Raw genomic sequence first — 14,930 nt, 5'->3', positions numbered from 1 at the left:
TACCTTGTAAAATGCATTGGAGTAGCTCGTATCTGCCTTGATTTCTCACTATATCTCTCAAGGACTCCAGCTTACGGCCCTTTACAAAGTTGACTAAATCTGCGGTGCTGTTCATCCTCTGTAGTATTTCTTAAATCGAGACTTGGTCTGTCCATGGTATCTTCAGGATCCTTCTGTACAACCATAGTTCAAGACCGGAGTAACAGGACCGAATAATAGTGGACCCAAAACACACCCTTGTGGTACACCACTTAAAACTGGTTTTTAGATGACATCGATTTGCCAATTTTAACAAAAAATCCCGATTTGTTAAAAAAGCATTAATCCACTTAAGGCGTTGTCAGCGAATGCCAAAATTTTCTAGTTTCTAGCATGTTCACGTACGCATCACTCGTATGGTGGCCAAAAGCACAAAACAACAGCTTACGCTAAGCTACAAAAAGTGCAGCTGCTAGTTTGTCTGAGAATCACAGGTGCAATGTCAACATGTCCCATTGCAACCTAAGAGGCGATAGTGAACCTATTATACCTTCAGATTGAATAAGTAGGACATTTCGATAAATATATTCTGACAACTAATAAAATATGAACTGACATAACTATATATATAACATTACATAACAACTACTATAAATAGAGGAGGATACTATATTCTTCAACAGCAGGTTCGTTAATGGGTACCGAAGTAGGTTCATTAATGGGTACAAGTTCATTATTAGGATGATCAGGTTCTATCATTAGATCTACATTTTCGTAGATAGGATTGGATGTAAATTGACTGGAGGTTGCATAGATGGCAGAAGATGCAGGGGGAAGGGGTTTTTGATATTGTGGCTGATAATGAATTACTTCTGGTTCGTTTACAAAGGTTACATTCTTTTAGGTACCATGGTTTTACGAATTTGGTCAATGTGACGTTTTAAACAATAGCCATCACCAAGTTGGACTTGGTAATGTAACAATCCATACTTTTTAACAATTGTGCCAAATTTCCAAAGTTCCTGGTTACCTTGGTAATACCGTACTTGTACTCTCTCCCCCACATTTAATTGTCTTGCACCATTGGGTTGATTTTCTGATCTGCTAAGTTTTGGTGGACGTAGTGCGTCGAGTTTGATTCTTAAACATCTGTTCAGGTACATTTCAGCTGGTGATTTTTCACAGCAAATTGGTGTGGCTCTATATTTTAAAACAATTTCTTGTACTTTCTTACTCATGGGTAAACGATCAGTAGACATAGCTTTTAGTCTCATTTTTAGGGTTTGAACGTTTCGTTCAGCTAAGCCGTTTGTCGCAGTAAATTTTTAAATTGATCACTTACAAAAATTGTAGCGTTTTCTGACACCATAACTTGAGGATATCCGTGAGTAGAACATATCTCTAACAGAAGATCGATGGTTTTTTCTGATGTTGGCGCATCCCTAAGAACTTTGATTTCAGCCCATCGTGATTTAGCGTCAACCACAACACAAAAAAATAAAAACCTTGGAATGGACCCACATAATCAATACGGGAGCGGTCCCAATTTTCTGTTGGAGTATCCCAGTGGGGTAGTGGAGCTTTTGAAGGTGATTTTCGAATTTCAGCGCAAGGTTGACATGACTTGACCATAATTTCAATGTCTTTGTCTATGTTTTTCCAATAGCAATACTTTCTTGCAAGTTGTTTCATCTTTGTAATGCCTATGTGAGTTCTATGGAGTTTTGATAGGACCAGTCGTTAGAGTTGAGTTGGAATAACAATTCTGTGACCTTTAAAAAGGATTTCGTCTTCTAAATTGAAATCATGTTCATTTTGATTTTGTGATTTTAAATCAGATTTAATTCTTGATAAAATGGGATCTTTGTCTGTGGCATCTTTGATATTTTGATAGGTTAGATCGTATGTTGAAATTTCTTTTATTGACTCATGACAGATAGACTTATTTTCTTCGTTGAGAATTTTTTCTAAAGAAGGTGAAGGTTGATTGATAGAAGCTCTAGAAAAACAGTCGACGTTAACGTGATCAGAAGATTTTCTGTATTCGACTTCGTAATCAAATCCTGATAAAAATGATGCATATCGAAGTAGTCTAACAGAAGTCATTGAAGGTAATTTTGAATTTTGATGAAAAATTCTCGTTAGAGGGCTGTTATCAGTGATGAGTTTAAACTTACGCCCAAAAAGATACATGAAGAAGTGATTTGATGAAAACATAATTGCAAGTGCTTCTCTGTCTAACTGACTATAATTTTGTTTACATTTGGTAAGAGATCTTGAAGCAAATGCGATAGGCCTTTCGATTCCATCAATAACATGAAATAGTACCCCTGCAACACCGGTTGGACTTGCATCACAAGCTAATACTACGGGCAAACTTGGATCATATGAACAATTATGTCATCAAAATATGAGTGAGTTTTCGATAGACCGGATAGAATTTGATCAATAATTCCATTGAACTCTGAAGGGTGTTTACGCACATTTATACTGATATCTGACAATACGAACCAGTACGCCAATGCGGCTAATATTAATACATATATGGTTCATTTTTTACTACCCCACGCTCTCAAGCAGAGGGGATTGAAGGATGAAGTTCACCAAAGGCAGATTCCAGAACCCCATTCGAGTCAAAACATTCAGAGAAGCAACACACATATTAACCTTTTATTTTCAACACTGTTACATATCTAGTTACAATCAGTATACGTTTAAATTCAAAAATATTTACTTAAGTGCGAAGTTATTTACGACCACCCATCAACCTTTTTCTTCAATTTCGCACAAACAAACATTTTGGTTCTTCGAGCAAATATATAATTAATTGCCACGTCCTTCAAGTTAGCAGAGCAAAATCAGCAGAACACAGTTATTCTTATACTATAATTAAGTGTTAATTTAATGCTAATTTAATGTTCCAAGAAAAAATTTATTGCTCTTCTTCTTTAAAAGTTATCGCATGTTCTGCTAACTTGAGTCTCAAGTTAGCAGAACATGCGATAACTTTTAAAGAAGAAGAGCAATAAATTTTTTCTTGGAACATTAAATTAGCATTAAATTAGCACTTAATTATGGTATAAGAATAACTGTGTTCTGCTTGAGTCTCAAGTTAGCAGAACATGCGATAACTTTTAAAGAAGAAGAGCAATAAATTTTTTCTTGGAACATTAAATTAGCATTAAATTAGCACTTAATTATGGTATAAGAATAACTGTGTTCTGCTGACTTTTAAGGTGGTGTTTTTGTGCTTTCATGAGGTGTGTTCGTACTTTTCGCTTAAGGTTTTCTATATCCGTTTTTGTCCACTTAACAATACCAAATGAATAGCTAAGCGCGGAACAAGCGTAGGTGTTTAGTGCCTTAACCAAATTTTTACTGTTAATCTGTGAACAAAGCAACTGTTTTACCCTTCGTATAAACTCAGTAGCTATCTCAGTTTTCATTTGCTTATGGTCAATTTTGCGCTTCTCCTTTACTCCAAAATATTTGTACAAATAGTTTTCGCCCATGGCTTCGATGTTCTGGCCATTTTGCATATGGAATCCACCGGGCTGTACCTTTCCTCTGACTATATTCAAAACACGGCACTTGTCTAGGTCAAACTGCATACTAGTATCATTAGAGAATGTTTATACAATTTTTAGCATCTGTGCTAGGTGTTCTCGAGTGGAAGCCTTTAATTTCAAATCACCTATATACAACAGATGATTGAGCTTCGCTACCAGAGTATTATTGTTTTTAATGCTGAAACCTGAGTCAGTGGAGTTTAACAGCTCAGAAAGGGGGTTCAAAGCTATACAGAACCACAATGGACTCAACGAGCCTCCTTGAAATAGGCCCCGGTTGATTGCGATATTTTCCGTTTCCATATTGTTTTCACCAGGTATTTGGAGGTGAATTTTATTCTTCCAATCTGTCATTATATGCATTAAAAGGTCACTATATTATCATAGGTTATGTTTATTCTCAATATATATACATATTAAGCCATTCATGCGGTTTATTAGCATTATTACTGTTATTTCGATTATTATTATAACAATAATAATTATTTAAAACATTTTAAGTTTTTGAAATATTACTTTACTTTTTATGTTTAAAATTTAAAAATTAATGTGTTATAAATAGGCTGGTATAGTGTATTATCTCAATTTGCCGCTCATTATTTTGCCAAGCTTATCAAGCTGCAAGTTGAATAGTAATATTAGAAAGTACATGACAATCATTATACATGTTTGCACGATTTTGTGGTGGTCGTATTTTTATCAATAACAGTTAACAACATATTATGTCGTATAGTTTTTATCAAAATGCAATTCAACATGTGGAAGTTGCAGTTAAGATAGTCATGATGTTTCAAATTTTTATACACGCTTTATGGTTCAGATAAGAAAATGTTGATTACAGGATTAAATGCCGAATTAAATGACGAATTTACTTTTTTAAAGACACTCTTTGGAATCTATGGGGTCACTCCGTAATTTGAATTTATTTTAGAAAATATCGTTCTTTTTGTCTTGTCATAATCTGCCAATCCCATCAATATCGACTGCCTATTAAGCTTACAGTGCACTGTTAAAAGCCCTACTTTAGCTTTAACTGTTTTTCTGTCTTTGCCTAATAGCTCCGCTGTAAATCTTGAATGTTCTATAAATAACTGTTTCGCCTCTCTGTGTTCTGGTGAATTCCTCAACCATTCTAGATATATATGAGCTACCCACTTTCTTATATCCATTCTTTTTACTGCTTTTGCAATACCACAGAAGGGTGTTCGGGTCCAATTAATGATATTAATGAGCCTTGTTTGGCTATTTCATCGGATACGGCCTCCTAGTTTGTTTAGGACACCCATACAATCCCATAATACTTTAGAATTGACCTCTACAGAAGATGGCAATTTAGCAGTGCGTAATTTAATGCCTTTATATTTCTTCCAAGCATTGATGGATTGCCGTTATTTCCACCTCGAAAATTATTTCACCCTTACATAGACTCACCAGAAATGTATGCCTTGCTTTCATCCTACTATACCAGCTTCTACACCATCCGATGTTTTTGAGCCATCGTTGTAGCTTCCGCTTGTCTTCCAGTCTTCCCTGCTTAGTATATTAATTTTGAATATCCGTACCTCAGAACAAAAGTGTATTAAGTCACAAAATGTAAATTTTACAGGAGAGCGAAAATAAAAATTATTTTTAGTGTTTTGTAACATTTTCCAGTTAATACATTAAATTTTATTTAGCAAATTCTTATAAATGTGAATTTTTTGAAAATTACTGTTTTTGGAAAAATGGACGTAACACATTTTCGCTCTGAAAAATAAATTTTTGACTGTGACTTAATGTTAATTTTGCTACCTATCCTATGACAAAAACGGAGCTCTATTACGAAAAATATCATACCTATTTTACAAAATTAAGGAAATGTTTCGACATAAAGAACTAAAAATATTATACGGTCGTATTTGTAACAAATCCATTAATTCGAGTACTAAAAAAACTACTTAAAAAGTCGAATTAAAAAAAAGAGAAATGGTTGTAACGCAACTCTATTTTTATTAACTAATAAAATTAATAATATCTAACTTTTTCAAGTACATAAAAAATAATTAAAAACTTAACAAATGCAGAGCTACTGCAGCTATATCAGTAATTTGAATTGTGTCTTTATGCACTAGGGTCTGAAAAAAAATCGTGAATCCTCGCTGGAACCCACTTTAGCAGAAGATTATTGAATTTTTAGTACTTATCCGATTTAAGGTTTTTCTCAATGAAATCTTCTAGATTGATGAGTTCTTCTACCAACACTTCGATTAAGTCTACACTCTTAAATTCCAAATCGAACTTTGTTTTAAAGTACAGAATCCCAGGATTTTCTTGTCTGAATTCTAAATTAAATACATACTGTTTGTGAAATTAATTTTTTTTACTATTCTCAGTTTAATTTTTATTTTGAAACGGCGAATCGCAAGAATTGCACAGTTTATTAAAGTCTTTAAAATTAGAACTTTTCATTTCATACACTTTGAAATAGGTGTTTTTTCCGAAAATTTTAGCCAACTGTAACCAATCCTATGGAGTAGAAAATAATTTGAAAATTAGGGCATTTTTTAGCATCTCGTTCTATAACTGAGTGTATACTGTCCACCTCCATGTGCGTATGTGCTCGCAAAATGAATTTGTGAGTGATTTCTTTTATATGTGGATATCTCGAAAATAGATAAAAGTAGCACATAATCATTAAAATTTGTAAGTTCCGATTTTGGGATGAGCAATTATTGGTCCAAATAACAAAAGGAGTTGTGTTTTGAGGTAATGAATGAATGTATTGGATCAAGCACGAGGCCATTTTGTTTCCACCTCAATCAGCAATTGATTCATTCCACCTGCTTTTCCGTTGAATCATAAATTGTATAATTAATACACCAGAGTTTTAGACTGTAAAAACTTTGAGGATCAGTTAGCTTTGGGCCAAGAGGACATTTTGGTAAATATATCATTAAAACTTTTTGTCCAGGGCTATCGATGGATATCTCCTTGTCTATATGTTTCAATTTGTACCATCACTTGTAATGTTTCTCACTCAGCTTCAGACGTTGACTGTCTTAGATTGATTAGAAATTCATCACATTTATCACAAGTGTCTTTTAAAGGAACAACGAATGATAAATTAAATTCTGTATTAAAAATGTGATTATAAAGCCATTTTTGTCTACTTCGTCCGAAGGAATGTTTTTCAAATCTCATTCTTCCTTAAACATTCGAAACATTTTAGTGACCTCCTAAATATGTGTTTGCCGTTCTGCTTTGACTATAATGTGATTCTTCATAATGGATAGGCCATTATATGCTCATGAATCCTATTCTTTACCTACTTCTTTACTTTACTTTTAGATACTACATTTTCCTCTTTTGTCACATTCTAAAACTCCACTTGTTTGCATTTTTTCAAGTAAACAGCTAACAATAGATTGAGAAATATCTACTAGAGTCTCTTTTCTTCAGTGGTAAAAAAATATTTCCAGTTATAATGGCTAGTTTGAACACCGTTCGTTTTCTTTTTCTTTTGTACACGTTTTTTCAAGATAAGAACATGAAAACTGTCTTTTTGGAACTACGGTTGTCTCATGATTCCAAAATTGTCGGCGAATTTATGCTCTGTCAGGCAAAGACTTGCCAAATTTTAAAAGATTGTGGACTAAATGCTTTGCCTGAATTGCATTATGTGGGACATAATACTTTGGTTGGACATAATATGGTTTTGCCCTGGGCAGGGCCGTCTTAAGCATACACCGCGCCGGGGTGCAAGACTCATCTTTGCGCCCCCTTTTGTCAGAAGATTATACAGGGTAGCGAGAAAGTATGGAAACCGCCAGAACGATTTTTATAGATTTTAGTGAGTCAAGGTCTTCTAATGCGGCCGATGTTATAGTGGTAATTACATTGTTGTCAAATCTTCCGTTTCTCTGGAAATCTAATGAACTTTCTTATTTTAAATAGAAGACTCTATATATTTTTTGCGTTTTTAAGTCTCTAAGAAATACTGATTATTTTTCATGTTATGTTCCCTATACCTAAATGTCATAATTTCGGAGTTATTATGACATTTATTAAAAACAATTTTAAAGTAAATATAAAAATCAATTTTTTCGGCCCGGTTATCCATTTTTTTAGGTTTTTTGGATCATTGGGAATAAAAAAAGATCTCTTATAATTTTTCTCTAAAGCTAATCGTTTCCGAATTATAAACAATTTAAAACTGAAAAAAATCGATAATAGGCAATTTTCTAGGTTCAAAACACAAGTAAAAAATATTATTTTTGAAACTACAAAGTGCCTAAATTCAAACTCAAACCTTATTATATCAGCTACCGATAAGATAAGTGATTTGGTCTTATTTCATTCTAAAATATTGTTTTTTAGTTGTTAATGCAGCCCGATCGTCCGTCCTCTCATATGAGCTTCATTAACAATAAAAAAAAACAATGTTTTATAAAAAAACGTGCCAAAAATTCTTAGAGAGCTGATAGAAGAAGGTTTGAGCTTGAATTTTGGTACTTCGTAATTTTAAAAATTTTTCTTACTTGTTTTTTTGAACCTTTAAAATCGTCATTTTTCAATTTTTTTTCAGTTTTAAATTGTTTATAACTCGGAAACGATTAACTTTAGATAAAAATTACAAAAATGCCAATCCCAATGATCCAAAGAACCTAAAAAAATGTCTAACCGGACCGAAAAAATTGATTTCTATAATTTTTTTAAAAAATTTTTAATAAATGTCGCAATAACTCCGAAATTATGGCATTTAGGTATAAGGAATATAACATAAAAAATAATCAGTATTTCTTAAGGACTTCAAAACGCAAAAAATATACAGGGTGCTCCATTTAAAATAAGAAAGTTCATTAGATTTCCAGAAAAAAGGAAGATTATTTGACAACAATTCGTGTAATGTGTTCTGATAGCATATTATCAAAATTGGAAATACATTATATTAATTTTAAAAAGTTACCGTTACCCTATTCGTGTAACCTTTGACTGGTTCCTCTTAATGGTAAATTTTGTCGTGCTAAAAATGTTATTATTTCGATAATTCTTTCTAAAACCGCCGTCCACCTTTTTCTTTCGAGTTGAACTGCTGCTTGATTGACAGAGTCTACTGTATGACTTTTTAGTAAGTCATTTTTAGATCTACATTTTTTTACAGAAATTAAGTGGCTTCCCTTCTCTCGTGTCTTTCTAAAAACGTAACAAACGTCTTTCTTGTCGCAAACGTAATGAAGAAAATTAGGTTTTTGAAAATCAGCATTTATATTTTCCTATTATAAAAGGCGTCGCTAAAAGTGGGATACATACATATAGCTCCCCAACATCAATTATACTTTTAATAGCATAATCGGATACACTGATAATTTTTACAAGATGGTGATGCATTGTTACTCGACATTCAATATTGGTCAAAATAGTGTACGCGTCACCTTTTTGAAATTATTGTCGGAATTAAACTAAATGGGTTTCATATTACATTTGCGTATCGTAGGTCAATATTACATTAATAGCCTTTGTAAAAAATACCGAAAGTGCACTTGCATGTTTTTGTTATTTGTAGGTTTTTTAAGGACAAAAAGCGCAATTTTGAGCTTAGCAAATGTTCGGCTTGCGCCCCTTGGACTTGGCGCCCGGGTGCCTCGCACCCCTTGCACCCCCGGGTTGAGACGGCCCTGGCCCTGGGAAACGTATACATCATTTTGGATCTAATACATTTGAAGTGCAGAAGATACTGTTTTGCTCTAAGCGAAATGTGGACTTAATACTGTTCATACAAGGCTATTTTGGCCAATTTCAGTCGAAACAGCTAATAAGAAACACCAGTGAATAGTGCGGAAAATTTTAAGCCCAGTGAGCTAAAAAGTAGAAAACTGAAATTTTGGACTTAATACTAATTTTGGACTAATAATATAATGAATATATTGTTAAAGCTATATCTTGCAGCTGATACATTGATGGCATTTCTGTCAGCACTATGCCCTTGTCTTATAGTATACTTATTTAATTTTTGCCTATAAAAAGTACCATCCTCAGAAGAAAATGTTAAAATGTGTTACAGAATGTTTTATTTTTAACTACTTTTAACATGACGGCAACATTTTATTTGCAGAGTAGCTGTGACTGAAAATAAATAAAATACACTATGCCATATCAGATGACAGATAATTAAAAATGTAAACGAAATCCTTTAAGAAACTCCCGAATATTTTTCCATAATATATCCATTAAAATTTTCTTAATAAAAAACGAAAACAACCATGTATCAACATGTTTGGATATTTTTTAATAATCGCCCTGTATCTCGATATTATAGGAATCTGTTGATCATTTGATTGGACAATAATTCTTCTTCTCTTTCCATTGCTGGCTCCACTAAGGAGGATTTGCTATTGCAAATTCGTCTCCATCTTCTGCTTTTTTCATATGTCTCTGTATGTAACCCGGTCCAGTTGTTGCTTTAACGAAAAAATAAGTGGTGACATAATTACTTATTTAGATGTCACTCCTTTCCTCCTTTTTCTCCTCTCCTATAGTTTTCGGTATACCCTTTAAATCTTACCAATTTAACATTTCCTGTCATCATGTATACCAACTGTTGAAATTAGCAATATATGTAGGTACATAAAGAAAAACGTTTCAACCATTATTTTTTGTTAATCATTTTATTTAATACATATTCAATAAAATATAAGCCATGCTACCTATTTATGCTAACTAAACATTATTTCCTAATACCTTACAAAGCTTAGAATGCAGAATTAAACTGGATAATTATAATAAAATAAGCCACAAGTGATGAAAAGAGCACAGACAAAATGGTTCTATTGATCTGAAGGAATCCAGCAGCTGAAAATTTAGGTGATAGTATTTCAATTTCTTCGGCAAAAATATGAGTTCATTATTTAAAGGTCCTTTTTCCAACAAATTCTCGACTAGTAAATCGGATGTATTGGTCCTGCATGTGGTAGATGTGGTGGGAGTGGACCATATGATGGTAGTGGTATTACAGGAATTTCACATACTGGTTCGGGTATTGGATGAGGGTAGTGTGGTGGTGGTATTACAGGAATTTCATATGCCGGTTCGGGTATTGGGTGAGGAGAGTGTGGTGATGGTATTACAGGAATTTAACAGACTGGATCAGGTATTGGATGAGGGTAATGTGGTAGTGGTATCACAGGAACTTCACATGCTGGTCCGGGTATTGGATAAGGGTAGTGTGGTAGTGGTAGTACAGGAATTTCGCATGCTGGTTCAGGAATTGGATAAGGACAGTGTGGTGGTGGTATTACAGGAATTTCACAAGCCGGTTCTGGTATTGGGTAAGGACAGGGTACTGGATACGGTTCACAATCTTTAGGTGGAAAATGAGGATGAACAGGATATACAGGTTGGGGATTTCCATAACTGAAAAATAAAAAAGGATAAATATTAAAAAACGAAAATAAATCTAAGAAGATTACAATAAACAAAAAACTTGTATTATAATATATTAACAACTGTACAATTAACTTTGAGTTATAAGTCACATGAGAATATAGTAAGCAGCAATCAAAAAGTGGATTGGATACGAGAAAATCTCTTTTAAATTAAAAATTCTTCTGAAAACTCCGTTAGATTGATTAAGTATCAACAATATCAACGACATCTACAAATGGTAGTAATGGAGTTTTGGGATAGTTCTGTCATTCCCTTGGAGTTGTTAATAAGTACTGTTCTTCTTTCTACCACTCTTAGCAGAGAAAAATCATCATGGCCACTGCAATTTTGTTAGCAGCGCGCCTATAAATTTCAATCGAACTACACCCGAACCATTCACGTACAGCCGGTTCCTAAAAAAACTGATACGACTCTTAGTAAGATTTCATCATGTTGAGCAGTGTATTTGATTGATCTGACATTATATTTATTATGACAGACAAATAATAAAATAAACAAACAAACAACTGATTCATGAAAAAACTAATAAGTATTTTAGAAAAATTTAAACGCAGAATGAATGATTACATTTTATTACCGAGGGCGGAAAGCCCCTTATAGTCCTGTCGCCAGGGGGGGTACAACGGCCTCGTTAATTCAGATGGACTTACTCAAGTTTTTTTTATGTATTTTGACCCGTAGAACACGAATTTTTTGGGTAACAGTTGATCCGGATGTCGATAAGATTGTTATAGACCAAGAACTTGAGGCTTCAAATAACAGCGATTTTTGGCAAAACAAAACAGTATTTTGTATTTTTTGGGCCATTTTAAGTAAAAAATATTTCTACAAGTTTTTTCGTAGGATGCACAGTTTTCGAGATAAACGCGGTTGAACTTTAAAAAAATCGAAAAATTGCAATTTTTGAACCCGAATAACTTTTGATTAAAAAATAAAATAGCAAGTCTGCTTACCGCATTTAAAAGTTTAAGTCAAATTATATCGGTTTTGATTATTTCCATTGGTAAAAATTTATTTTTTTATTGTTTAACAAAGCTATAAACACGTAGGGTTTCCCGTGCTTTTACATGTGTTTTAACGCATGTAACGTAGAAATAGTCTTGATTGCACTAGTACCTATTCTACCTACTCGTTCGATTTTAAATGAGAAATCATAGAAACATCACTCACGCACTAGTTGTTTGTAGCTTTGTTTAACAATAACACAATAAATTTTTAGCAATGCAAATAATCAAAACCGACATAATTTGACTTGAACTTTCAAAGGCGCTAAGCAGAATTGCTATTTTATTTTTTAATCAAAAGTTATTCGGGTTTAAAAATTGCAGTTTTTCGATTTTTTGAAAGTTCAACCGCGTTTATCTCGAAAACTGTGCATCCTACTAAAAAACTTGTAGAAATATTTTTTGCTTAAAATGACCCAAAAAATACAAAATATTGTTTTGTTTTGCCAAAAATCGCTGTTATTTGATTCCTCAAGTTCTTGGTCTATAACAATCTTATCGACATCCGGATCAACTGTTACCCAAAAAATTCGTGTTCTACGGGTCAAAATACATAAAAAAAACTTGGGTAAGTCCATCTGAATTAACGAGGCCGTTGTACCCCCCCTGGCGACAGGACTATTAGAATAAACAAGCAGTTTCTATTGAATGAAATATTTGAAATTAAATATCACACTTTTTTTTTATTTTCAGCCCTGTAACTTATTAAAATAAATATTATAGAAGTTTTCAGGGACTTTCAGCCCTCGGTAATAATGTAGTCTTTCATTCTGAGTTTAAATTTTTCAAAAATATTTATTAGCTTTCTCAGGATTCGAAAAAAAATGAATACAATTAAAATACATTGAGAATTTTGACATGCGTCACAATTTTGCATTAACTCAATGTAAAATTCTAAACTGTTGAATTCCAGCTTCCCTAATTATTTGACATCAAAAGACATTAGAAACTATTTGTAGATGATTCAAATCTGTATTGAAAACAACTGTTTATTGGTTGGTCAACGTAACAACAAATTGGTCTACGTAATTAAACATATTCCAAAATTTTGTAAAAATGTAATACATTTCAGTTTTCAGCCCAAACTTAGGCCACACACAATGCAATAATGTTCACATTTTTGAACTGTCAATATTTTTATTTTATCATCTATTGTTTAAAAACAATACAGTTGGTAAGATACCCTCAGTTGCGGAGAAAGTATTAATAATAAAGATTAATAATAAAGTCTAATAACCGTGGAACAGAATAAGCTATGTGACAAATTTTAAGATTTGGCAGTGACATTGACAGTATGTAAATATTAAGTATTTATCCTTCAAAATACACTGCTCAATTTTCTACAAAATACGCGTCAAGAGTCGTATCAGTTTTTTTTGGAACCAGGTGTACATTGCCAAGCCACGATATTTTTCGTCTTCCCACATTTCTTTGGCCCTTAACTTTGCCCTGCATGACATTTCTTAAAAGCTCGTACTTTTCACCCCCCATAGTTTAGCCCAAGTATTCCATCTTTCTAGTTTTTATATAATTAAAAATTTCGCATCTTTTGTCTAAAGTTTGGAGTACTTGCGTGTTAGTGACGCGGTCGAAAAAGCAAAATCTAAATGAATTGTGATACAAAATATTATAAAAGTGAATTAAATTTTGATAAAACCTTTTATCGAACTCAGAAGGTTCCAACTATGCTATAGGTGCAATATGAGCACCCACAATTGCAGCCATGATCAAGAATTTTATTTGAGGTCTTTTAGGACATTACTTAAAATTCCCTGGAAAGAGTTATAATAAATAGACAGGTTGTTGATCATATAAAGAAAGAAAGGGAGTGACTCCAATCCATCAAAATGTGCAAAATATCAAATATTTTTATTATTTTATTAACAGGCAAAGATAGAAAATTGAAGATAGATATAAGTGAGCTAAAATGTTTAGGTCAAATATTTTATTTGCAAAAATCAATGCGCTACATAAAACGTTTTAATTTATTTAATTTATATCCAAACTAAAGTTATATAATATATCTATTGCCTTACCTGAGTTGTAGAGCAAGCAACGTTGCAAGAATATGCATCGCACGAACCATTGTGACTGTGTTATCGATACAAACTTGCCCACAATGCTGGATGATGCTGCTGGTCTTCCTTTTAAACAGATTTTTTAAACGATTATTACAAAAAGCCGTGCTAAAACCCTTTTTTGTAGTCACGTATGATTTTGCTAAACCTAATTAATATAATAGTTACCAGCAATAGATGTTAAATCGCAAAATAATATTTACCTTATCAAGAAAATACCACATCTTCATACTTCTTTTGGTTTATATCTATATTGGAGGGACGCCGGTGTTCAACATTCCTCCATGGAGAGTTTGGAGTAGTTCCAATGTCTCTTTCCAGCGTTTTGCACTTGCAGTAAGTTCAATGTGTCGCTAAGCCTTCGATAGCTAAGAGGAGAACTTTTAATGAACCGTAAGATGCTGTAATTCTGGCCTGTTGAATTGTTAATGTAAATAAAACACTTTCTATTTTGCTATGACTGTAATGAAGTTGAAAAGGGCAAGAAATAGAATTTTACATGTGAACAATTGAGTTAACAACTTATCCGTGAAAGACGCCACTACACATATATTTACACTTTGTACCGGCTTTTTGCTAATTGCGGCGTGAAGAATTCTGTTCGAAAAAGCATAAGTGAAAAGAGGTTTTTGCGTACGTTCTTAATGAGTGTTGATAGTTGACTGACTGTTGCACCCCGCTCTTTCATCCCGTTAACAAATATTTCCGTTGGGTGCTTTGGGTAAAAGAGAGGGCGGAGATTAACATTCTTGGAAGTTTTCTTCAGGCACTGCGTAATGAAATTATTTATGGTTGTTACAGAGGCGGCGCGGAAATTTGTTGTTGGTGAAATAGAATTTATTTTGGGTGGAGAATACAGTTCTCCAACATTCCCCCCG

At 33.2% G+C, this 14,930-nt stretch overlaps 1 protein-coding gene across 1 annotated transcript; it reads right to left on the bottom strand.

Annotated features, from left to right (window-relative positions):
* Positions 1 to 10,173: 10,173 nt before the first annotated feature.
* LOC126885004 (small proline-rich protein 2H-like) lies at positions 10,174 to 14,161 on the bottom strand. The gene is made up of 2 exons (XM_050651394.1): positions 14,011 to 14,161; positions 10,174 to 10,937 (listed from the first exon to the last, which is right to left on the bottom strand). Exons 1-2 carry the CDS (start codon positions 14,058 to 14,060, stop codon positions 10,658 to 10,660), a joined length of 330 nt encoding a protein of 109 aa, XP_050507351.1. The 5' UTR covers positions 14,061 to 14,161; the 3' UTR covers positions 10,174 to 10,657.
* Between the last annotated feature and the right edge of the window lie 769 nt (positions 14,162 to 14,930).

Source organism: Diabrotica virgifera, chromosome 5 (genome assembly GCF_917563875.1).
Source record: "Diabrotica virgifera virgifera chromosome 5, PGI_DIABVI_V3a".
Taxonomy (NCBI): Eukaryota; Metazoa; Arthropoda; class Insecta; order Coleoptera; family Chrysomelidae; genus Diabrotica; species Diabrotica virgifera.
This window is presented reverse-complemented; position numbering and strand designations above follow the sequence as displayed.